The sequence below is a fragment of the Mustela putorius genome, unplaced genomic scaffold (assembly GCF_011764305.1).
Source record: "Mustela putorius furo isolate JIRA1106 unplaced genomic scaffold, ASM1176430v1.1 tig00000580_pilon_pilon_pilon, whole genome shotgun sequence".
NCBI classification, from domain to species: Eukaryota; Metazoa; Chordata; class Mammalia; order Carnivora; family Mustelidae; genus Mustela; species Mustela putorius.
In genome coordinates this window covers 15,294,341-15,315,999 of record NW_025421423.1, presented here as the reverse complement: position 1 = coordinate 15,315,999, position 21,659 = coordinate 15,294,341, and the positions used below count along the sequence as shown (strand labels likewise).

Below are 21,659 nucleotides of genomic sequence, written 5' to 3'. Positions count from 1 at the left end.
TGAAATCCATAATGATGCAAGTATGTTCAGTCTCATTATTTCTATTCAACTTTGTACACGAAGTCCTAGCCAGTTCAGTAAAGCTAGAGTAAGAAATAAAAGGCAGGGACATCTGGGTGGCTCAGTCAGTTGAGCGTCTGCCTTTGGCTCAGGTCATAATCCCAGGGTCCTGGGATCGAGTGCCACATCCAGCTCCTTGTTCAGAGGGGAGTCTGCTTCTCTCTCTGCCTTCTGGTCCCTCTGCTTGTGCTCTCTCTCTGACCAATAAATAAATAAAATATTTTTAAAAAAGAAAAGAAGTAAAAGGCATACATGTTGGAAAGTAAGGAACAAAGCTGTATATGTAGAAAGTTCTAAAAAATTACTAACGTTGTAGGATATAGGTTAAGCAATATATGCAAGATTGTTATACTGAAAACCACAGAATGTTGTTAAGGGAAATTAAAGGGGCTTCAATAAATGCAGAGAGAAATCATGATATATATGTTTTGGATGACTCAAAACTGTTACTTGAATTCTTTCCCAGATAAGTACCTGATTTCAAGAATGGCCATTAAGGGGCTTCTGGCTGGCTTGGTTGGAAGAGCGTGGGACTTTTGATCTCAAGGTTATGAGTTCCAGCTCCACTTTGGGTATAAAGATTACTTAGAAAAAATTAAAAAAATTTTTAAGAAGAATTGCTCTAAAGCTATCGTAATCAAGAAGTATGGTGGTAGTATATGGTATATGTTTAGTTTGAGAGGTGGGGGTTTTTGAGGGAGGATTGACTACAAAGGAGCACTGGGGAACTTTCGGAGATGGTGGAAAGGTTCTATATCTTGATTTTTGCAGTATTCGACAAATTGCATTTAAAAAGTAGGTGGATTTTATTATCTCTAAAGTATAACCTAATAAAGTTGCATTTTTAAAAAGATCCATATTTGTAGGATAGTTTTCCTGGTGGATTTCTTCAGTTTCGAGATGGGAATATATGAATTTTTACAAGTCTCTTCTACTTATTTTTTTGGAACCTGACTAATATGTAGTAGGCATTCAGTAGTTTTCAATATATTGTTCAATAAGATGCAAGGTTTTTACAAGCTAAGTATTTTGAATGCTGATTTTCATAATAAAAATTTTGGAAAGTCTCTAATGTATTTTGTACAGAGAGTAGTTCTTCAGCGTTATGTATTTAATGCATTATAATTTCCTTGTTTCCTGTTGACTTTTAATAAGTTATGCCTATGTGATTAGTTATATATTTTCCATTTTTCAGTGGCTATAACCTTTTCTGGGGTCATCTAGGTGAGTAATTCTTAGATTTTTAGATTTATAGAATAATAAAATTTTTAGTTAATTTTGAGCAATGTCTTAAATTTTGCTAAGTAAGCACATCAAGAGAAAAAAGTCACTGTCAACTACAGTCATCATTTTAATACCAAAGACGTGGAAGGAACATCACTTTCAGGTAACAGTCCTTCCTAAGAAAATCGAGACATATTATTGGTTATTATATGCTAGGCATTATACCTAGTATTTAGAAATTTTTTATTTATTTTAGAGCCAGAGTTCAATCAAGAGTGTGAACAAGAGCAGGGGGTGAGGAGGCAGGGGGAGAGGGAAAAAGGAGACTCCCTGCTGAGCAGGTAGCCTGATGGGGGGCTTGATCCCAGGACCCTGGCATCATGACCTGAGCTGAAGGTAGACTCTTAACTGACTGAGCCACCCAGGTGTACCTACGTCTAGTATTTAAATATGTTACCTAATTTAATTTTCAAAATACCTGTTATTATACCCATTTTTTAAAAAAGATTTTCTTTATTTATTGGACAGAGAGAGACACAGTGAGGAAAGGAACACAAGCAGGGGTAGTGGGAGAGGGAGAGGAAGGCTTCTCACAGAGCAGGGAGCCTGATGCGGGGCTCAATCCCAGGACCCTGGGATCATGACCTGATGCTTAACAACTGAACCACCCAGGTACCCCTATTATACTCATTTTTTTTTTTTTAAAGATTTTATTTATTTACCAGAGAGAGAGAGGGAGAGCGAGCGAGCACAGGCAGACAGAATGGCAGGCAGAGGCAGAGGGAGAAGCAGGCTCCCTTCCGAGCAAAGAGCCGGATGTGGGACTCGATCCCAGGACGCTGGGATCATGACCTGAGCCGAAGGCAGCTGCTCAACCAACTGAGCCACCCAGGCACCCCTATTATACTTATTTTATTGGAAAAGATTTTGAGGCTCAGTTATGTCAGGTAACTTGGTTAGAACAGGTTGTCTGATTTAATAGCCCACGCTCTTAACATAGCTCAGGCACTTTTATAATTCAGAACAATTAACCTAAAATGGTGGGTTTCTATAATTTTTTTTTTTTAAGATTTTATTTATTTGAGAGAGAGAGAGAGGACAAGCGAGGGTGGGAGGGGATAGAGAAACAGACACCCCGTTGAGCAAGGAGCCCCATTCAGGGTTCAATCCCAGGACCTTAGGATCATGACCTGAGCCGAAGGCAGACGCTTAACCCACTGAGCCACCTAGGCACCCCTAATTGCATATTTCTTGATAAAAAATTGTTACCATAGTTCTTTATTTCATAGTCTAACACGAGCTCAAATAGCATATATAGTTGTTTTTATTCACACAGGTAATGGTTAAAACCTCTGTTAAAGAAACAACCTTATAAATGTTCTTTGATTTGTTTTGGAATATTCTGGGTAAACTGATAAAATCCTCTTGATTTTAGGGTGTTTTTCCAGTCTTAACACCTTGTGCTGGTTAAGAAAGCACAAGATTGTGGTACTATTGTCTCACCATCTAGGCCTACCAGGAGAGTGCAAAAGGGCACACCCTGTGCCCAGCTTTCACGCCTATTTAGAGCATGAATTACAGCGTTCTAATTTAGTGACATTATTATTATTATAATCCACTTAAGTCTGCACATACTTTGAAAATTTATGTTAGTGTCAAGTTGCTTGTTTTTTTCTAGGAATGGTAAGACATTTTGAGATTTTTGTGCTAAAAAAATAATTAAACTTTCGTTTGAATGACACTTTTTACACTTGCTAGCTGTGTACAAAAATCACTTATTTTCTGAACCTCTGTCTTTTCATCTGTTAAAATTAGTAAGATTTATTTCATGTATATTTTTGTCAACTCAAATGAGGCAGTATAAGTGAAAACAGTGTGAAAACTAGAAACAAAGGGACATTTTAGTTGGTTGGAAGCCCATCAGGGTGTTTAAGGCAAGGTAATGATGTGATACATTATTTTAGTTTGGTTGGTAAGTTGGAGCTGAGTGGGGCTAGAGGGAGAGTGAGTAGAGGAAGGCAGAGTGGAAGGGGAAGGATCATAGGTGAACTTAGTGACTTCGAGAGTGGACATGAAAAATGTAATCAGTCATTTTGAAAGGGAAAATCAGTATTTCTGGGTACTTATGAGGTGGGAAAAGAATTTCTTCCCTCCCAGGTTAATTTGCAAGAAATATTTGACTGCCTGGGGGCACCTGGGTGGCTCAGTGGGTTAAGCCGCTGCCTTTGGCTCGGGTCATGATCTCAGGGTCCTGGGATCGAGTCCCACATCGGGCTCTCTGCTCAGCGGGGAGCCTGCTTCCCTCTCTCTCTCTCTGCCTGCCTCTCCGACTACTTGTGATTTCTCTCTGTCAAATAAATAAATAAAAATTTGAAAAAAAAATATTTGACTGCCTGTTATTTGCGGTCTTGCTAGGCATTTGCTATATACAGGCACAGCCAGTAAGGACCTATAGGAACTGGTAGTCTTTGGGGTCTGGGTAGGATGCTGCCTGCATTCATGAACAGAAAATTTGGGAGTGAGTGCTTGTTTGGGTTATTAAGTCAACCTACCCACTTGTAAGCAAGTGAGTTCTGTGCCACAGATACGGTTACAGAATATTGCCATATAGTTTTTATGTGGTCTTCATGTTCTTTGTTTGCAGAGTTCCATTAATGTTTGGAAAAATGACAGCTTTAGGCATTTGGGAAGATTGTATTTTCCTCCTAATAGTGTTAAGTATGGTACTACTTAGCATTAAAAAAAAAAAACCACTGTAGGGGGGTGAGAGGAATGGGGTGGCTGGGTGATGGACGTTGGGGAGGGTATGTGCTATGGTGAGTGCTGTGAATTGTGTAAGACTGATGAATCACAGACCTGTACCCCGGAAACAAATAATACATTATATGTTAATTTTTTTAAGAACACTATAATGAAACTTAGGGCTTTCAGATAATTTGCATTCATTCAGTCATCCATGGTGCTATTTTGGGGGAAAAACATTTCTGAATCTTATGTACATAAATTTGAGTATTCATTATAGGCTTGTCAGTTCTAGTTATTGTCAATTTTAAAAGGATTTAAATAAAATTTAGCTGTAAACTCGGCTAGTGGATTTGTTTATTGTATAGCAGTGGTTCTCAAACTTCAGATTGCACCAAAATCAAGTGGAGGGCTTGTTAAAACATAGGTTACTGGGTCCTAGCCCTAGGTTCTGATTCAGTAGGTCTGGGGTAGGGCTGAAAATTTGCATTTCTAACAAGATGATGCTTATGTTAAGATCTACTGTTACATAATAAGGAATAAGATTATGTTAGGAAACAACAATTCAGCTTCTAAAAAATACTTCATAAAAAGATCAGTAAAAAATAATAATGCCTAAGAAGTAAACTTAATTTTCATAATGATACAGTTCAAATCCAAATCCCCTCAGGATGTGGTAAATATAAAATTTCTTTTACAGTCTTTCTTAAAAGTTATTCTTATTTATTTAGCACTAGAACAAATTAGAAAAATATCTTTAAAAATACATTAGAGACATTATAAAATTGTTCTCTACTCACAACTAATAGTTGTCTATTTAGAGGTATAAATATGTAATTTATTTAATGCTTTTCCTTGAAGTTAAAAATGAGAATTGAATTTTTAACTAATTTAATACTTGCAGTGAAAAACCAAAAACACCCATTCATTCATTGAAGGTGGATGGTTTGTTTTCCATTGTCCTCTTCTCTGATCAGATCCATAGTGTCCTGAATTTCAAAAACTAAAACTGTTGGAAGGATGAAACATGACAATAGGGTTAATGTAGTATGTCAACTTAAATTAGTTTCAGTAATTTCAAAAAAATCTTATATTTTTTTAGCTAATGGGAATGACAACAAGAAATTTAAAGGAGATAGACCTCCCTGTTCGCCTTCCCGTGTTCTCCATCTTCGCAAAATTCCAAGTGATGTCACCGAAGCAGAGGTCATATCATTAGGTCTACCATTTGGCAAAGTTACTAATCTTTTGATGTTGAAAGGAAAAAGCCAGGTATGTAATATTTAAAGACTGAACCACAGTGATTATCTCTGGGTGTTAGTGCTAAAGATGACTTTTATTTTCTTGAACTTTTCTATGTTTTCTGGATTTCATTTTCTTTAGATAGTTTTTTAGTTCTTTAGATAGAATTTTTTTATGTGTGACAGGAAGCAACAAACAAAAATATTAACACAGAACATAGAATTATTTTTTAATCAGTGACTTGGCCTTTTCTTCCTTAACAAAAAACCTTTTATATTCTTAATTACAGAATGGTTTATGAAAAAACCCTTTGATTATCAGAAGACCAAGACAACAGAGAGAGAGGATATAAATTATACCTTATTTGGCAATTAAAGAACATTTAATTTTTCTAAAATCTTTATAGAAATGTGTAGTATATTTTAACTGTAGAATTAGTATATATCTTCTTTAATAATTCAGAAGAGGCTGTTAGAATTTTTTCATTTCAAGAAGTTAATAGGTTTTTCTTAAGATGAATAAAGAAACTTGCTTTTGTGGTGACCAGGACAAAAATACAACACTTTTTATGTTAATTTGAACAATTGTCTACTTTGTTGTTCCAGCTTAGACCCCACTAGGATGAATTCTTTAGTTCTTTTCCAGTTTTTGGTTGTCCTGAAAATCTTTTATGCTGAGCATTGCTGTAAGAAGACAACAAATTTAGGCCCCAGACATTGTGTAATACATTGTGATAAATCCCTATTTCTTAGAATTTTCATAAATAAGTTCAAGAAACATAAACAGATTTATAAATAGATTGATATGTGTTGATTATGAAAGAGGTTGGAAGATGTCTGATTCTGGCCCTTTAGTAAACGAAATAAACATTCTCATTTAGTTCAGATGAAATCATTTAAATCTGGAGAGGTTAAATAACATGTCTTAGTATTCAACTTCTGTTGTGTTTACACTTCTCTCTTACATCTTTTGGAGATCGTACATGCACGTGGATCTATTTTAACTCATTTGCCACTGTTGAGAATAATATGGTTTGCATAGTAGAAGAGCCAGTGTGGCCAAGTCTAATGGCTGTGAGATGTATCATGGTTGTGTATCATGTACATTATCAAGTTTCATGGAGTGTATTCTGTACATTCTTTCAAACTGTTACGAGGAGCAGCATGCACGATCACACTTTGTCTTTTTCTCTACTACTGGTTAGGGGTTTTTTATTTATCTGTAGTGCTAACTGACTGTTATGTTAAGTGTTTTTCTTTGGATCATAAATCCTGTTTTGAAAATATTTTGTTAGTAATATACTTTAGCGAGAGAGTGTCATGTGAGCCATTAGAACTACTAGGAACTACCTAGCCGTTAGGACTAGGTATAGTCTATCCTTTGGTACTGTGAGGTAAAGTGTTGAGGGCAGCCTGGGGGATATCCATACCAGCCTTTCTGTGGCTAGTGACTTTTGATTTTTTCTCTACTCCTTATTATGAAAATGGATTTCTCTGCATACTTTGGGAAAACCTAAATAATTCCTTTACTGGGCTCCATGTGGAAAAAGTTATTTTTGTGTATGAATTTTTAGTTTGTATATACTTTCAGGAAAAATTTTCTATCACAAGAATCATGTATTCCAAAGATGTTTAGCTTTTCTTTTGTGTGACTGTTAGACATTGAGTTTAGTTCTTTGCATTTATGAAGGAGTTTTCAGAAAGATACTGTTCCCCTGTAGAGTGAATATTATTAGCAAACAATTTTAAATTCTTTGTTGAAAAGATGATTAAAAACCAGATAGGAAGTATTATTTAGCTATTTTGATTACCTTGATCATTTTTAACCTCTTAGACAAACTAGTAAGTATATTACTGATACAGTTGGATAGTGGTTTTAAATTGCAGTGTGAACATTTATTCCTTGAAGATGGTGGAGTTTTATTTATTTTGGATTGATTAATGATATTTGATCTGCTATCACATGGCTAACATTACTACTTCATAGAATATTGTTAGTTAAAACATTTAATTGGTTCACTTGTGACATTTGATTGATACGGTTAAGCATCACATTTAATATTTGTCAAGTTAATATTCCTTTACTGGAATATTTGCCAAATAGAAACATTTAGCAAGTAATATATCTATAAACAAATAAGTAGTTTGTTTTATAGATATTTGCCATTATCTGTGTTAAGTACATTTTGTTCTTAATAAATACACATTTTTATAAATGAAGTATTGTATGCATAATTTGAAGTGGTTACTGTACACTTGCTAATTATATACTCTGTTGTAGTGAAAAAGAATTGAATTGTCTAAGTAGAAATTTGCATTGATTCAATCACGGGTTCTTCCTGCATTTTAAATGTGAGATGTTGGGACGCCTGGGTGGCTCAGTTGGTTAAGCAGCTGCCTTCAGCTCAGGTCATGATCCCAGCGTCCTGGGATCAGAGTCCCATATCCGGCTCCTTGCTCGGCAGGGAGCCTGCTTCTCCCTCTGCCTCTGCCTGCCATTCTGTCTGCCTGTGCTCGCTCTCTCCCCCTCTCTCTCTCTGATAAATAAATAAAAAATCTAAAAAAAAAAAAAAAGTGAGATGTTCTTTTTTTTTTTTTTTTTAAAGATTTCGTTTTTATTTATTTGAGAGAGAGAATGAGAGCAGGAGAGGGAGGAGGATCAGAGGGAGAAGTAGACTCCCTGCTGAGCAGGGGGCCCAATGTGGGGCTCAATCCTGGGACTCCAGGATCATGACCTGAGCTAATGGCAGTCGCTTAACCAACTGAGCCACCCAGGTGCCCCTAAATTTGAGATGTTCTTACAGGTAGTTCCTAGGGGTCAGAATGGTTACTATTTCATCTTCCTAACAAACCATTAAGATAGGGTGGCGACAGCCAGAAGCCATATAGAGAATAAGATGTAAGTACCAAGGATCTTCTTCCTCTCAGCTCTTCCTATATTCTTTTTCAAATATCTGATATGAGTACAATGATTACAGATACAGATATTAAAAGATGAAATTCAGTTGAGTAAATTTTGAAGATTTTATTAGCCTTTATTCAGCAATTCATGAATTGGGCAGCATCCCGTCTAGCAGATAGAAAGGACCTGTGAAGAACAGTGCAAAATGAAAAACTTTTATAGGCAGAATAGGGTGAGACAAGGAAGTTACTAGCAGAGTGAATTGTGTCAGGCCAGTTCACCTTTCTTTAGGAATGGTGGGGGGTCTGTCAGGCAGATAACTTCACTAGTGCTGACCAGGTAATTCCAGATGGACTGGTTTAAGATTCCACTCTTGGGAGAGGTTGAAACTATAATTGTTAGGTATTAAGTCTTGGTTGGTAACTTAGGCTTAATACAGGTGATATTATTTTGGGTGTTGATGTTTCTTTTTTTTTTTTTTAAAGGATTATTTATTTGTTAGAGAGAGAGAGAGGGAGGGAGCACAGCGCTCACAAGCGGGGTAGCCTCAGGCAGAGGGAGAAGCAGGCTCTCTGCCAAGCAGGGAGCCCGATGCGGAACTAGATTCTAGGACCCTGGGATTGTGACCTGAGCGGAAAGCAGATTCTTAACCAACTGAGCCACCCAAGCATCCCTCTCTATTTTTTAATACAGATCTGAAAAAAAGTGACTTGAATGACTCAAGTCAATATTCACTTAATGTAGAAAGTTCCCCCATTTCCTTGATTTGAACAATTGAGCCTTTGCACCTGCATGCTCTTTTTAATTGCATAATAAACTTAACTGTATCATAAAGAGTTGTTTAGTAAAAGGTAAAGGAGAGCAAATCATTATGTCCCCCCATCTTTGGGAAGTTTTTCTTTGGGAAAGAACGATTAAATCCCAACCCCCTGAAAGCATCAGGTGTGCTGATGCTTCTTTTATTTTTGCCTTTTTAATTATTTCTAGATTTTAGAGAAATAGAAAAAAGAGAAAAACCAAAAACCACATGAAATCATTTATTCAACTGGCAATTTCCCAGTCCCAAATCCTTTATTTGAACCCAACTTTTCAGATATGTTTTCAGTTAACATCAGTGATATGCTTTGAAGCAAAAGTCTTTTCATAGTTCTTAGCTGTCTTTCAAAAACATGAGCTTTCACTTTGCTTTCTTGTGTTTATTGCAGGCTTTCTTAGAAATGGCTTCTGAGGAAGCTGCGGTTACTATGGTGAATTATTACACTCCTGTTACTCCTCACCTTCGAAGCCAGCCTGTTTTTATTCAGTATTCCAATCACAGAGAACTTAAGACTGACAATCTACCTAATCAAGCTGTAAGTATTAAAGGCATTTTAAAAATTAGTTATAAGAACGCATGGTATAATAACATAGAATTAATTTTCTGTTTTTCAGAGGGGAAAAAAATCTTGTGATTTCCTTCATGTTAGGATGCTTTATTAGTAAAGATTATGTGTCTAAATTCTTACCTGAAGGCTTAAGTAGTACTACTTAGAAATAGATTTGAAGTTCTGATGTTAGGAATCATGTTAGTTTTCCCTTGAAACTTTTTATAAGTAAAAGAAAAACTTATATTTCTATCTATCTCTTAAAATTTTAGATCTAAAAGGAACTTTTCACAGAATATACAGACTCCATAACAGAGACAGTAAGAATTTGAGTGAAGCTTCTATAGTGATGTTAAGTAACGGAATTTAACATTTAAAATGTTAATAAAAATTTATATAGAAACATTCATTAAATATATTTTGACCCTTCTAGATAAAAGTGAAATGTAGAATATCAACATCTCTAACCTCATTTTTCAGTTTTTGATATAGTTCGTGTTGACTTTTTCTGTGTTTCTCCAGGTTGATATGTAGTAGCTAAAATAGTAATTTGAAGTTATTCAAGGGTAGAAAAATTGATCCACAAAGCAGGAAAGAGGTTTTTTACTATGTTAAGAGCAAGTTTGACCTATATTCTTACTCTAGGCAAAAGAGCTCCACCAGCTCTTTGAATTTAAATTATAGTTTTCCACATTCTTAAAACGATAACTTTTCCTGTGCATAATCCTTAAGTTCTAAGAGCTATTAACGAAATATAATAACCTATATAAACTTAGTATTTGAGATGTCAGATAATACATTTTTTACATATTAGACTTTTTAAAATGAAAAACTGACTTATAAATTCTTAATTGCATACAATCTCATGGTAAAACATTGAAACAATCTAGAAAAGTAAAAAATAACAATAACAACATTGAAAACAGTCCAGTTATCCAGAGAGAGCTAATTAGGTAACATTTTGCTAACAGTTTGTTGTGAACCCCTTTTCTATTCAGGTGTATAATTGTCTACGTATATAATTTTATATCAGTGGAATTGTAATGTTTTGAAAGGTGTTTTTTTCTATGTAATATGTCATGGATGTTGTTTTATGACAACAAGGGTAGAATTACTTCATGATTTTTAAATGAATGCTTAATGCTCCCTTCTATAAGATTGCTACAATCTATCAGTATCTTAATAGGCATTGTAATTCTTTCCAGTTTTTTGCTTTTACAAAAAACACTTTATCAACATTCTTAGGTATCTTAGCCCACTTGCAGCATTTTCTTATTAGTTTACATATGTGACCTTATGGATTGCTTTTTTAAAAGAATATGTTTTACTTGGTGGTGGCTGATAATGTGTGAGCAAGCAGTTTTCTTGTCTTTGTTAATATACTATGTGAGAAATTACATCTTATTGTTTACTTAGTATTTATTTGATAAGTTATAGTGATTTCTGTTAATGCAGTTTTTTCCTGGTAAAATATATATAACATAAAATATACAATTTTTAATGATTTATTTAATGATTTAACGAGTTCAGAGCATTTGGTACCTTCACATTGTGTAACCCATCACCACCATCTTCTCCAGATTCTTTCATCTTCCCAGACTGAAACTCTGTACCCTAAATACTAATTCCTCATTCCCCCACTCCTCTAGCCTCTGGCAGCCGTTCTACTTTCTTTTTTTTTTTTTTAAGATTTTATTTATTTGACAGACAGAGATCACAATTAGGTAGAGAGGAAGGGAAGCAGACTCTCTGCTGAGCAGAGAGCCTGATGCGGGGCTTGATCCCAGGACCCTGTGATCATGATCTGAGCCAAAGGCAGAGGCTTTAACCCACTGAGCCACCTGGGCGCCCCCATTCTACTTTCTGTCTCTGAGTTTTGTCTGCTAATACAGTTTTAAAATATATATATTTATTTATTTGACAGAGATAGAGAAGGAGGGAGAGAGTATGGAACCAGAGAGAGAGAGGCAGAAGCGGACTCCTTGCTGAGCAGAGAGCCCAGGTTGGGGCTTGTTCCCAGGACCCCAGGATCATGACCTGAGCTGAAGGCAGACTGTCAACCGATTCACCCAAGAGTCCCTGCTAATACAGTTTTAAAAATATTTTTATGCAATAGTCAAATCTCTTTAAGATTATATTATGGTTTCTGATTTTGATACCGTGCTCATAAAGACCTAGTGTAGCAACATTTAAAAACTTTTTTTAACCTATTCTCATACTTTTATGTTTTAGCTGTTTTTACTTTAATGTTTAAAGTTTTATTTTATTAGAAATATTTGGAGTTGGGGAGTGAGGGTATAGGTTTTGGTCTTTTTTTTTCTTCTTAACTCCCAGTGACCAGTTTCTTCCTTACTGTTTTTTTAAATAACCCATTTATTATTATCCAGTCATGTGAAACTTGTCCTTTGTCAAGTTCTGGTTTTCCACACACTTGCTTTCCCCTACTTACAATATACTTCTCTCTCTCTCTCTCTCTCTCTATATATATATATATATGTGCTTTTCTAGACATGCATACACATTCTGCTTGCATGGCCCTGATATACTCTCATGTGTGGGCTGCTCACTTGCCCACATTACTTCATTACTCAGTGTCTAATTCGGACTACCTTTTAGATTCCACTCCGCTCCATTCCTATTTTCGTGTTCCTAGGGCTAATGACATCTCCAGTACTGATACATTATTGAATAGGGCTGTTTCTTTTCAGCCGTTAGATATTTACTGTATTTTAAAAATTTGGGACACCTGGGTGGCTCAGTTGGTTAAGTGTCTGCCTTTGGCTCAGGTCATGATCCCAGGGTCCTGGGATGGAGCCTTGCATCCGACTCCCTGCTCAGCGGGAAGCCTGCTTCTCCCTCTCCTACTCCCCTGCTTGTGTTCCCTCTCTCACTGTCTCTCTGTCAAGTAAATAAATAAAATCTTTTTTAAAAAATTATGCATTCAGGGCACCTGGGTGGGTCAGTGGGTTAAAGCCTCTGCCTTCCACTCAGGTCATGATCTCAGGGTCCTGGGATCGAGCCCCGTATCAGGCCCTCTGCTCAGCAGGGAGTCTGCTCCCCCCCCCCCCCGCCTCTCTGCCTGCTTGTGATCTCCGTCTGTCAAATAAATAAATAAAATTTAAAAAAAATTATTCATTCATTCTTTTTTTTTTTTTTAAGTAGGCTGCATACCTAGCATAGAGCCCCATGCCGGTCTTGAACTTAGAACCCTGAGATCAAGACCTGAGCAGAGATTAAGAGTCAGACGTTTAACTGAGTGAACCAGTCAGGCACCCCCAACTAGTTACTGTATTTTATTTATTTCTTCAGATAGAATAGAATTATTTTTATAACTCTACCCCCCCAATTGTATTTGGGTTGATTTTACAGATTAATTTGAAGATAATTTACATATTTATATTACTCTCTCATCATTTGGATGAGGAAGTTTTATTTGTTTCCTGTCTTTCATTAGAGTTTTTAAATTTCCTTCATATAAGTCATGGAAGTTTGCTTATTAGTTTGATTCCTAAATATGTTAGTATAAGTCTTGAAGAAGAAATAAACAATTAAATAAAACTCTTAAAGACTGGATTATTCTAAAGGGAAACTGTGAGAAATCCCAGTTGCTTGGCAACCAAAGCCAGCCGAAATGACCTAGTTTATTCTTAGATAGCTTTGATTTCTTCCCAGTGCCCTTTCCATTTTGTTACTTTTGTGCAGTTTTTATGCATTTATGTTTGATAAAATATAATAATTTTTCTTTTAGTCAAAGTCCTGCACCAAAGTGGAAGTCAGAATTGAAAGTACCTGTTTGCATATATAAAAATGTACCAAATATCTTTTTATTCTGACAGCTCCAAAAAACTGATAAATTACTATTTCATTATCTTTTGTTTTTTGAATAACAAGATAACCCAAAACATGAACATAACTTCTTTTCCAGGCTATGGACTTACTTGCCAGAGGGTCAGGTGAATATCAAATATTTCTATCCTGTTATTTAAACTAAAATGACTACTAAAAATTTAGATCATATTTTGAGGTACAGCATTTGAGAAATTTTTTTTTTAATTACAGTCATTGTGGTATAGACAGGTGTTTTTTTACCTTGTGGGTGAACATTCATAAATGTGACAAGATAACCATGGAAGGATTTTCCCCTAAAAATGTTGTCATAAAAAAAATCATCAAGCTGTACACTTAAGGTCTGTGCATTTTATTGTATATTCATTTCCATATCAGTTTTAGAAATGTCCTTTTCACATTATCCAGGCACGTTTAAATTTTTTTTTTTTTAAGATTTTATTTATTTATTTGACAGACAGAGATCACAAGTAGGCTGAGAGGCAGGCAGAGAGAGAGAGGAGGAGGAAGCAGGCTCCCCGCTAAACAGAGAGCCCGATGCGGGGCTCTATCCCAGGACCCTGGGATCATGACCTGAGCCGAAGGCAGTGGCTTTAACCCACTGAGCCACCCAGGCGCCCCAGGCATGTTTAAATTTTATATGAAGCATATTTACCCTCCCCACAACAATAAAATATTTGTTGATTCTCCAATCATACTACTGCTATTTTCTTTAATTAATAGTTAATACAACTATTCCACAAAGTTTGTTTGTAAAACATTTAAAAATAAGGGACACCTGAGTGACTCAGGGGGTTAAACATCTGTCTTCGGCCCAGGTCATGATCGAGCCCCCTTAGTCAGAGTACCTCCTCAGTGAGGAGGTGAGGAGTCTGCTCTCACTCTGCTTCTTTCCTCAGCTTGGGTGGGCTCTCTCTAATAAAATAAGTAAAATCTTTTAAAAAAATCTAAAACTTGGGGCGCCTGGGTGGCTCAGTGGATTAAGCCGCTGCCTTCGGCTCAGGTCATGATCTCAGGGTCCTGGGATCGAGTCCCGCATCGGGCTCTCTGCTCAGCAGGGAGCCTGCTTCCCTCTCTCTCTCTCTCTGGCTGCCTCTCTGTCTACTTGTGATTTCTCTCTGTCAAATAAATAAATTTAAGAAAAAAAAAATCTAAAACTTATATCCCATTGTAGGAATTCTACTTCATAGTTTGTAGCATCAAAGACACAGAACATAAGTCAGCTATGTGAAATAATCTCTTTATATTAAAAAAAAAACATTTCTCAAGGTGCCTAGGTGGCTCAGTGGGTTAAGCCTCTGCCTTCAGCTCAAATCGTGATCCTAGAGTTCTGGGATCAAGCCTCTTGATGGTATCCCTGCTCAGCAAGAGTCTGCTTCTCCCTCTGCCTCTGCCCCTCCCCCGCTCCTTCCTCCCTCTGTCTCTCTCTCTGAAATAAATGAATAACATTTTTAAAAAAAGAAGAATAAGATTAAAAAAACACTTGTCCTTTTCCCCCTGACTTTTCAGTTGCCCTCAGTGGAGAATATGACTCAATTTTATTTATTTTTTTTAATGCTTTGCCTAATTAAAAATTGAAACTGCAGAGTTTTGCAAAATAATTCTGTCTTCTTTTCAGGTATTATTTTCTCAGATTTTTATTGTCAAAAACATTTCTTGCATGCCTGCTACTCAGAGACCTTTGTACGCAGTGCAATATGAAATACTAATGCAGACTATATTGAGAACTGTAGAGTGATTAGGACAATATATACCAGGGCTGCTTATACTTCTCCATTATGGTAGTCCAGATTCCCAAGAAGAAGAGTGAAGGAAGAGGAGCTACAAGAACGAGAATAGTAATATTAGTAGCAGTAAGCATATATGTGGCATTGTTTAATAAAAAGGATTGGTAGGGGTACCTGGGTGGCTCAGTGGGTTAAGCCTCTGCCTTTGGCTTGGGTCATGATCTCAGGGTCCTGGGATCGAGCCCCATGTCAGGTCTGCACTTAGCGTGGAGTCTGCTTGGGATTCTCTTCTCTTCCTCCGCCCATACCCTACCCCTGTTCACACACACGCTCTTTGAAAAAATTAGGAGATAAAAATCCATCTCCAAATTTTCCTCTTCGCCATGTGTTTTTTTTCATTCAAGTAAATTTATGCACCTTTCTTAAATATTGTGTCATTGTTATATGAAGGCAAGTCTTTGAATCTTAACTGGCTACAGATGTAGGATATGTGCATCTAGAGAAAGTAGATATGTATATTTTTATTTAACTATTTTACTTCATAGTACCCTACACCAACTGATGTTTAGGATTCATGTAGTGCTTCAGTGTAACTAAAAGTTCTCATTTTGGATCATTTTATAGAGAGCCCAAGCTGCACTGCAGGCTGTCAGTGCTGTCCAGTCGGGAAGTCTGGCCCTTCCTGGAGCTCCTACCAATGAAGGCACAATCTTACCTGGGCAGAGCCCTGTGCTCCGAATAATTATTGAAAACCTCTTTTACCCTGTTACTCTGGAAGTTCTTCATCAGGTAAAGTTAAATAACACTCTTAAGAAAAGAGACACATGTGACCTCTAAACCCTTGATGTTTTATTATCTTTAGAGTTTTTTTGGTTGTTGATTTTGGCTGGTGTATTTGTTTAAATAATAATAATTTTTTTTAAAAGTCTTCAACATCCTGTTTCAGGTAAGAAATAGTATCAATTAGAGATAAATTTTTTTAAGGACTTTATTTGTTTTTTTTTTTTTTTTTAAAGATTTTATTTATTTATTTTGTCAGAGAGCGAGCGAGAGCAAGCACAGGCAGTGAGAGTGGAAGGCAGAGTCACAGGGAGAAGCAGGCTCCCTGCGGAGCAAGGAGCCCGATGTGGGACTCGATCCCAGGATGCTGGGATCATGACCTGAGCCGAAGGCAGCTGCTCACCAACTGAGCCACCCAGGCGTCCCTAGAGATAACTTTTTGATAGCTTCCTTTTTCTAACTAAGATACTTGATTTAAAAGGATATATAAGAAATTCTTATTACCTAAGCATGAAAATGAACAAATTATAAAATCCTATAAAAACCACTAGTAATAATTATTCCTAGAAAGTTAAATCAATATAGAAAACAACTAACTTATTTCTTTTGACTCCTTTCATATGAGTATTTTCATTTTAAAAACTCTGAAAGAAAGGTGTGTGATAATTCTGCATATGTAAAATAGAAGTATCATATTAAGTGCTGACTGATAACCAATGTAATTTTCATAGGCTATTCATTAATATTTCTAAACTGTTGTGATAAAAGACACTTCACCAAATTATGGCCTACTATGAATATATTGAATTTAAGAACTGGAAACTCACTTAGTTACATAATTTTATAGTGGATAAAACAGACTCCAGTAATTGATTAATTGAATATTGTAGAGGGTAATTGAAAAGCCAGTTAGAACTCAAGCCTCCTGATTTGAAGCCCACTGTTTTGTGTGCTTGTTATATTTTTAACTAATGCTCCATATATACACATATCCTCAAAATGTACAGTTACTTGGTAACCTGTATGCATGAACATTGGCATCTAGCCCAAAACCTTTAGTTAGTTTTTGTCCTCTTTTGCTGCATATTGATTCCATTTCATTATACCTGTCAACCCATATATCAAAATGTTAAAACACTAAAACATGTTTATTTCATATTTATATCTCAATATATATTGCATAGCATGATACCAAGTCAGTCCAAAATCATTTAATTGTTTTCCAGACCTTTGGATTTACACTACTAAGTGAAGAATCATAGGGGTATATATGTGCACGTGTAGTTAAGAATTGAATTGCATTCCATCCTAGTCTCACATTTTATCGATAAGGAAACTGGGGTCTTTAAAAGTTGTTACTCTCTCACAGACTTTGTACTAATTAGCAATAAAGCTCAGATATAGTTCCTGTGCCATGCATGTAAATATCAAAATATACCATTTATTAGGCCTACTGTGTTCCCTATGGTAGGTTTTTGCAAGCCATTTTCTAAATAAATGCATTTGTGAAATTTGTCTTAGGGAGGGTTCTAATAGTGCTATCCATAGCCACCCTCATTCGTTAAAAGGATTCAACAGTTGCTTAAGTGATTGGCTTCTTGGTTCTGGTAGATTTTTTTCTTTTGTTACCCCAGAGTGTTACTGAACACTCTATGATCCATCAGCAGCGTTTGCTTTTGTAATTGTAACATTGAAGCTATTGCTATCTAACTTACAAAAGGTGTTTTTGTCCCTGTGGTCAACATTGCCATCAGATAGCCTTGAACTTAGCTTCCGTCATGTAGTCCTGTCCCATCATTCCAGTTATTGTTTCACTGGGAGCAGTAACAAACCTTGTTTCTCTCCCAAAAGATCACAGCGTCCTTCAGGGTGAAGAGGAGTGATTCTGAGAGTCTAAGTAGTAACCATTGGAGAAAGACTCTCAGCCTTTCAGCTAACTGCACTCCATTCCCATTGCTGGTGGAATAAAACCAAAGTCCTTACTAAGGCCCTGCAGGTTCCCATACGCAGACCTCTCCCCATCTCTTTAACCTTTTTTCCTAATATTTTGCTTATTTAGCCCCCAGCTTTTCTGGCCCTTTTACTGTTTCTCCTCCCCCCAGTTAATTCCTGTCTTAGTCCATTTCTATTTCTTAGGCCTGGAGCACTCTTTCCTGAGTTAGTCACTACTAATCTACCTCATTCAATTTTCAGGCCAAATTTACCTCTTCAGTCTTTCTCTAATTATGTTAAGCCCTCTCCTCCAGCACTTTGTATCATTAGCCAACAAAAGTATAGAATAGCATAATGATTAAGGATATAAGGTCTGGAGCTCGTTTGAATCTTGGCTCTGGCACTTATTGTCTCTATAACCATGAGCAAGTAACTTGCCCTCTTTGTATCTTTTTATTATTTGTATGCATTTAAAGCCCCTAGAGAAGTGTATATATTAAGGTATATATTTGAAAGGTACATATTAAGTGCTCAAGAAATGTTAGCTGTAATTATCAGATGGTAGTAAATTGCATTTGATTGCATTACTAAATTGCATTACTAAAATGCTAGTAATAAACTGATCCTTGCTCTTATTGTCTTGTCTATTAAAATATAATTTCATAAGTAATAGCATAAAATGTGATGAATATTGTGATGAAGGAGTACATGGAAGTGTGGATTTTGTTGCTTCTGTTATAATTAATTAGCAGATTATTTTACACTTTTTGCCGAAGAGTTGCCATTAGCTTAACTGTTCTCTAACATCCATTGAAGCTAGCTAGTGTTTTTTGTTTAGCTCATGGTGAGGGGATTGAGTGGCTGAGATGAGAGCAGTGCTATTTCAGATGAAGAAGGCTAAGGGAGCTTTTCAGTATGACTTGAGCAGAGACTTGAAGTATGTGAGGATATAAGTTATGTGTACATGGGGTAGCATAATCTAGTCAGAACAGGAAGTGCAGAGTCTCTAAAGTGGAAGTGTGCTTAATGCGTTGAAATATCAGAAATGAGACTGTGTTGTTGTAGTGTAAGAAGTAGGAAGGCCATAAACGATAGAGTCTCAGAAGGGTTGGGATCCAGCTGATGGGAAGCTATTAGAAGATTTTGAGTACAGTAGTAAAATGATAGATTTATGTTGCAGTGAAATCACTCTTGTTGCTATGTTAGGAATAACGTATAGGTGTAAGTGGACGAGTCCAGATGAGAGATGGTGAGACCCACATGAGGATGTTGTCACAGGCAGTGATGATAATGGATGATAATGGATGTATTTGGAAGGATTTTCGGATGGTTTGAGTAGATGTGGATTATGAAGAAAAAGAGAAGTAATCAGGAATGCCTTTGAGACTTTGGGTATGAGCCTCTGGTAAAATACAGCAATCTTGTACTAAGATAGTGAAGACTGAGTGAAGGGTCAAAAAGATTTGGGGCAAGGGTGGGAGGTAGTGGTTTGGAGATGTTAAGCTTCCTATTAGGCATGCAAGTGGTAGATGTTGAAGAGACAGTTTGTAAATAAGTCTGGATTGGGTGTAAGAATTCAGGGCTGGAGATGTGGTTATCATCAGTGTATGGGCGGTAATTAAAACCATTGGGTTAGATGGCGTCACATAGAGTATTTATAGATAAAGAGGACATTTATCGTCTGATCCGTAATGTAAATTCAACCTGCTTACTAAAAAGTTCCTTTGTGCACTGAAAAAGTTCAAAACAATGTTCTCATATAATCCATTACTTCCAAGTACTGTTATTTATGGGAGACTTTTATGAATGTCCATTAGATGAATGTCTTTGGGATAAAGGACTGATCGTTTTGAATTGCAGAAGAAAAATAACTGGAAAAAGCAATTATTTTGATATTGAAAGAATCAGTGCTAGTAATGTAAAATTCTTATTCTTGAGGCACAGTGAATGGTTCAGTTGGTTAAGCATCTGCCTTCGGCTTGGGTCATGATCTTGGAGTCCTAGGATCAAGCCCTACATTAGGCTGCCTGCTCAGCAGGGAATCTGCTTCTCCCTCCACCTCTCTACCTGCTCGTGCTTGCTCTCTCTCTCTCAAATAAATGAAAAAAAATCTTTTTAAAAATAAAATAAAATTCTGGTTCTTAAGTCTTACCGTTTTATTGGGTACAAAAACTATTGTAAACAAATTATAGCTAATACACTTTTTACAAGTGAATACAAATGAATTTTTTCAGTCTTTAGTAAGTGCTACTTTTATAAAAATTGTGATGAAGATTAATTTTACCTGACTTTGATTTTAGTATTCTCTTTATCCCTTCTTTTTTTTAAAGATTTTATTTATTTGCCAGAGAGAGAGAGAGAGGAAGTGAGTACACACAAGCAGGCAGAGAGGCAGGCAGAGGCAGCTAGAGAAGCAGGTTCCCGCCGAGCAAGGAGCCTGATGCGGGACTCGATCTCATGACCCTGGGATCATGACCCAAGCCGAAGGCAGCGGCTTAACCCACTGAGCCACCCAGGTGTCCCTCTTTATCCCATTTTTAAAGTCTGAAAAGATTATAATGCACAGGAAAGAAACATCAAGAGTTGAGTCTGTGTGTTTATGACAGCAAAATAAATATATTACGGAAATAGAGTCACAGAGTCAAATTATTATTGTAATCAATATTAATAAATGTGTACATATTAAACTTTCCTGAATGATAATCTTATGAGACCAAATTTGTTTTAAAATTAGTATTTTGGTAATTATGAAAAGATGTTAAAAATCACACTTGAGGCATTAGCATGGATTCCCTGATGTTGGTTCTCACTTACTTTGTTCAGAATTATCAGAATGATCTTTGTAGTTCTCTCTCAACAAATATAGTCGAGGGGACTCTGGATAACTCTCCATGATTAGCCAGTTCGGTCCATTTATTTTTTATTTATTAATTTTTAAAAAAGATTTTGTTTATTTATATAACAGAGACAGCAAGAGAGGGAACACAAGCAGGGGGAGTGGAAGAGGGAGAAGCAGGCTTCCCACTGAGCAGGGAGCCTGATGTGGGGCTCCATTCCAGGACCAACCTGAGCCAAAGGCAGACACTTGATGACTGAGCCGCCCAGGCACCCCTAGTTCAGTCCATTTATATTCTGTTAGCATATTCAGTTAAAAATCACACAGCCAAATAGCAGTCAGGTTGTACATTGTACTTGGTGTTCAAGTTAAATGAGAGAAAAAATGTAAACATTAAGGAAATCTGAAAGTTAAGTGAAAATTACCTAGATTCTGTGCATAATTTAGTGTAAAATTATTCCAAATTAGAGAACAAATTATATGTTCTTGCTATTTCATTAATATTTTACATCAAAAATGTTTATTTAAAAAAAAATTTTTTTTTTTTTTAGATTTTATTTATTTATTTGTCAGAGAGCACAAGCAGGGGAAGTGGCAGGCTGAGGGAGAAGCAGGCTCCCCACTGAGCAAGGAGCCTGATGTGGGACTCGATCCCAGGACCCTGGGATCATGACCTGAGCCAAAGGCAGATGCTTAACACTGAGCCACCCAGGCATTTTTTTTGTTTGTTTTTAAAAAACTGTGTGCTGGGGTGCCCGAGTGGCTCAGTAGGTTAAAGCCTCTGCTTTCAGTTCGGGTCATGATCCCGGGATCCTGGGATCGAGCCCCGCATCGGGCTCTCTGCTTGGCGGTGAGCCTGCTTCTTCCTCTCTCTCTGCCTGCCTCTCTACCTACTTGTGATCTCTGTCTGTCAAATAAATAAATAAAATCTTAAAAAACAACAACAACAACAAAACTGTGTTACTATAATTCCCCAATCAGGTCTGAGTATACTTTATCAGTTAA

General features: G+C 36.5%; 1 protein-coding gene across 9 annotated transcripts in view; it reads left to right on the top strand.

Moving 5' to 3' along the window:
- Positions 1-21,659, top strand: part of PTBP3 (polypyrimidine tract binding protein 3) — a 116,680-nt gene that overhangs the window by 55,076 nt on the left and 39,945 nt on the right. For 6 of the 9 annotated variants that reach the window (XM_045081712.1, XM_045081711.1, XM_045081710.1 and 3 more), the window contains 3 exons: positions 5,129-5,298; positions 9,375-9,521; positions 15,731-15,895. In XM_045081712.1, coding sequence (XP_044937647.1) covers positions 5,129-5,298; positions 9,375-9,521; positions 15,731-15,895 — 482 coding nt within the window. Of the gene's footprint in view, positions 1-1,258; positions 1,285-5,128; positions 5,299-9,374; positions 9,522-15,730; positions 15,896-21,659 lie in introns of those variants that run through there. The other 3 variants (XM_004747816.3, XM_013053866.2, XM_045081713.1) reach the window with 2 other exon arrangements.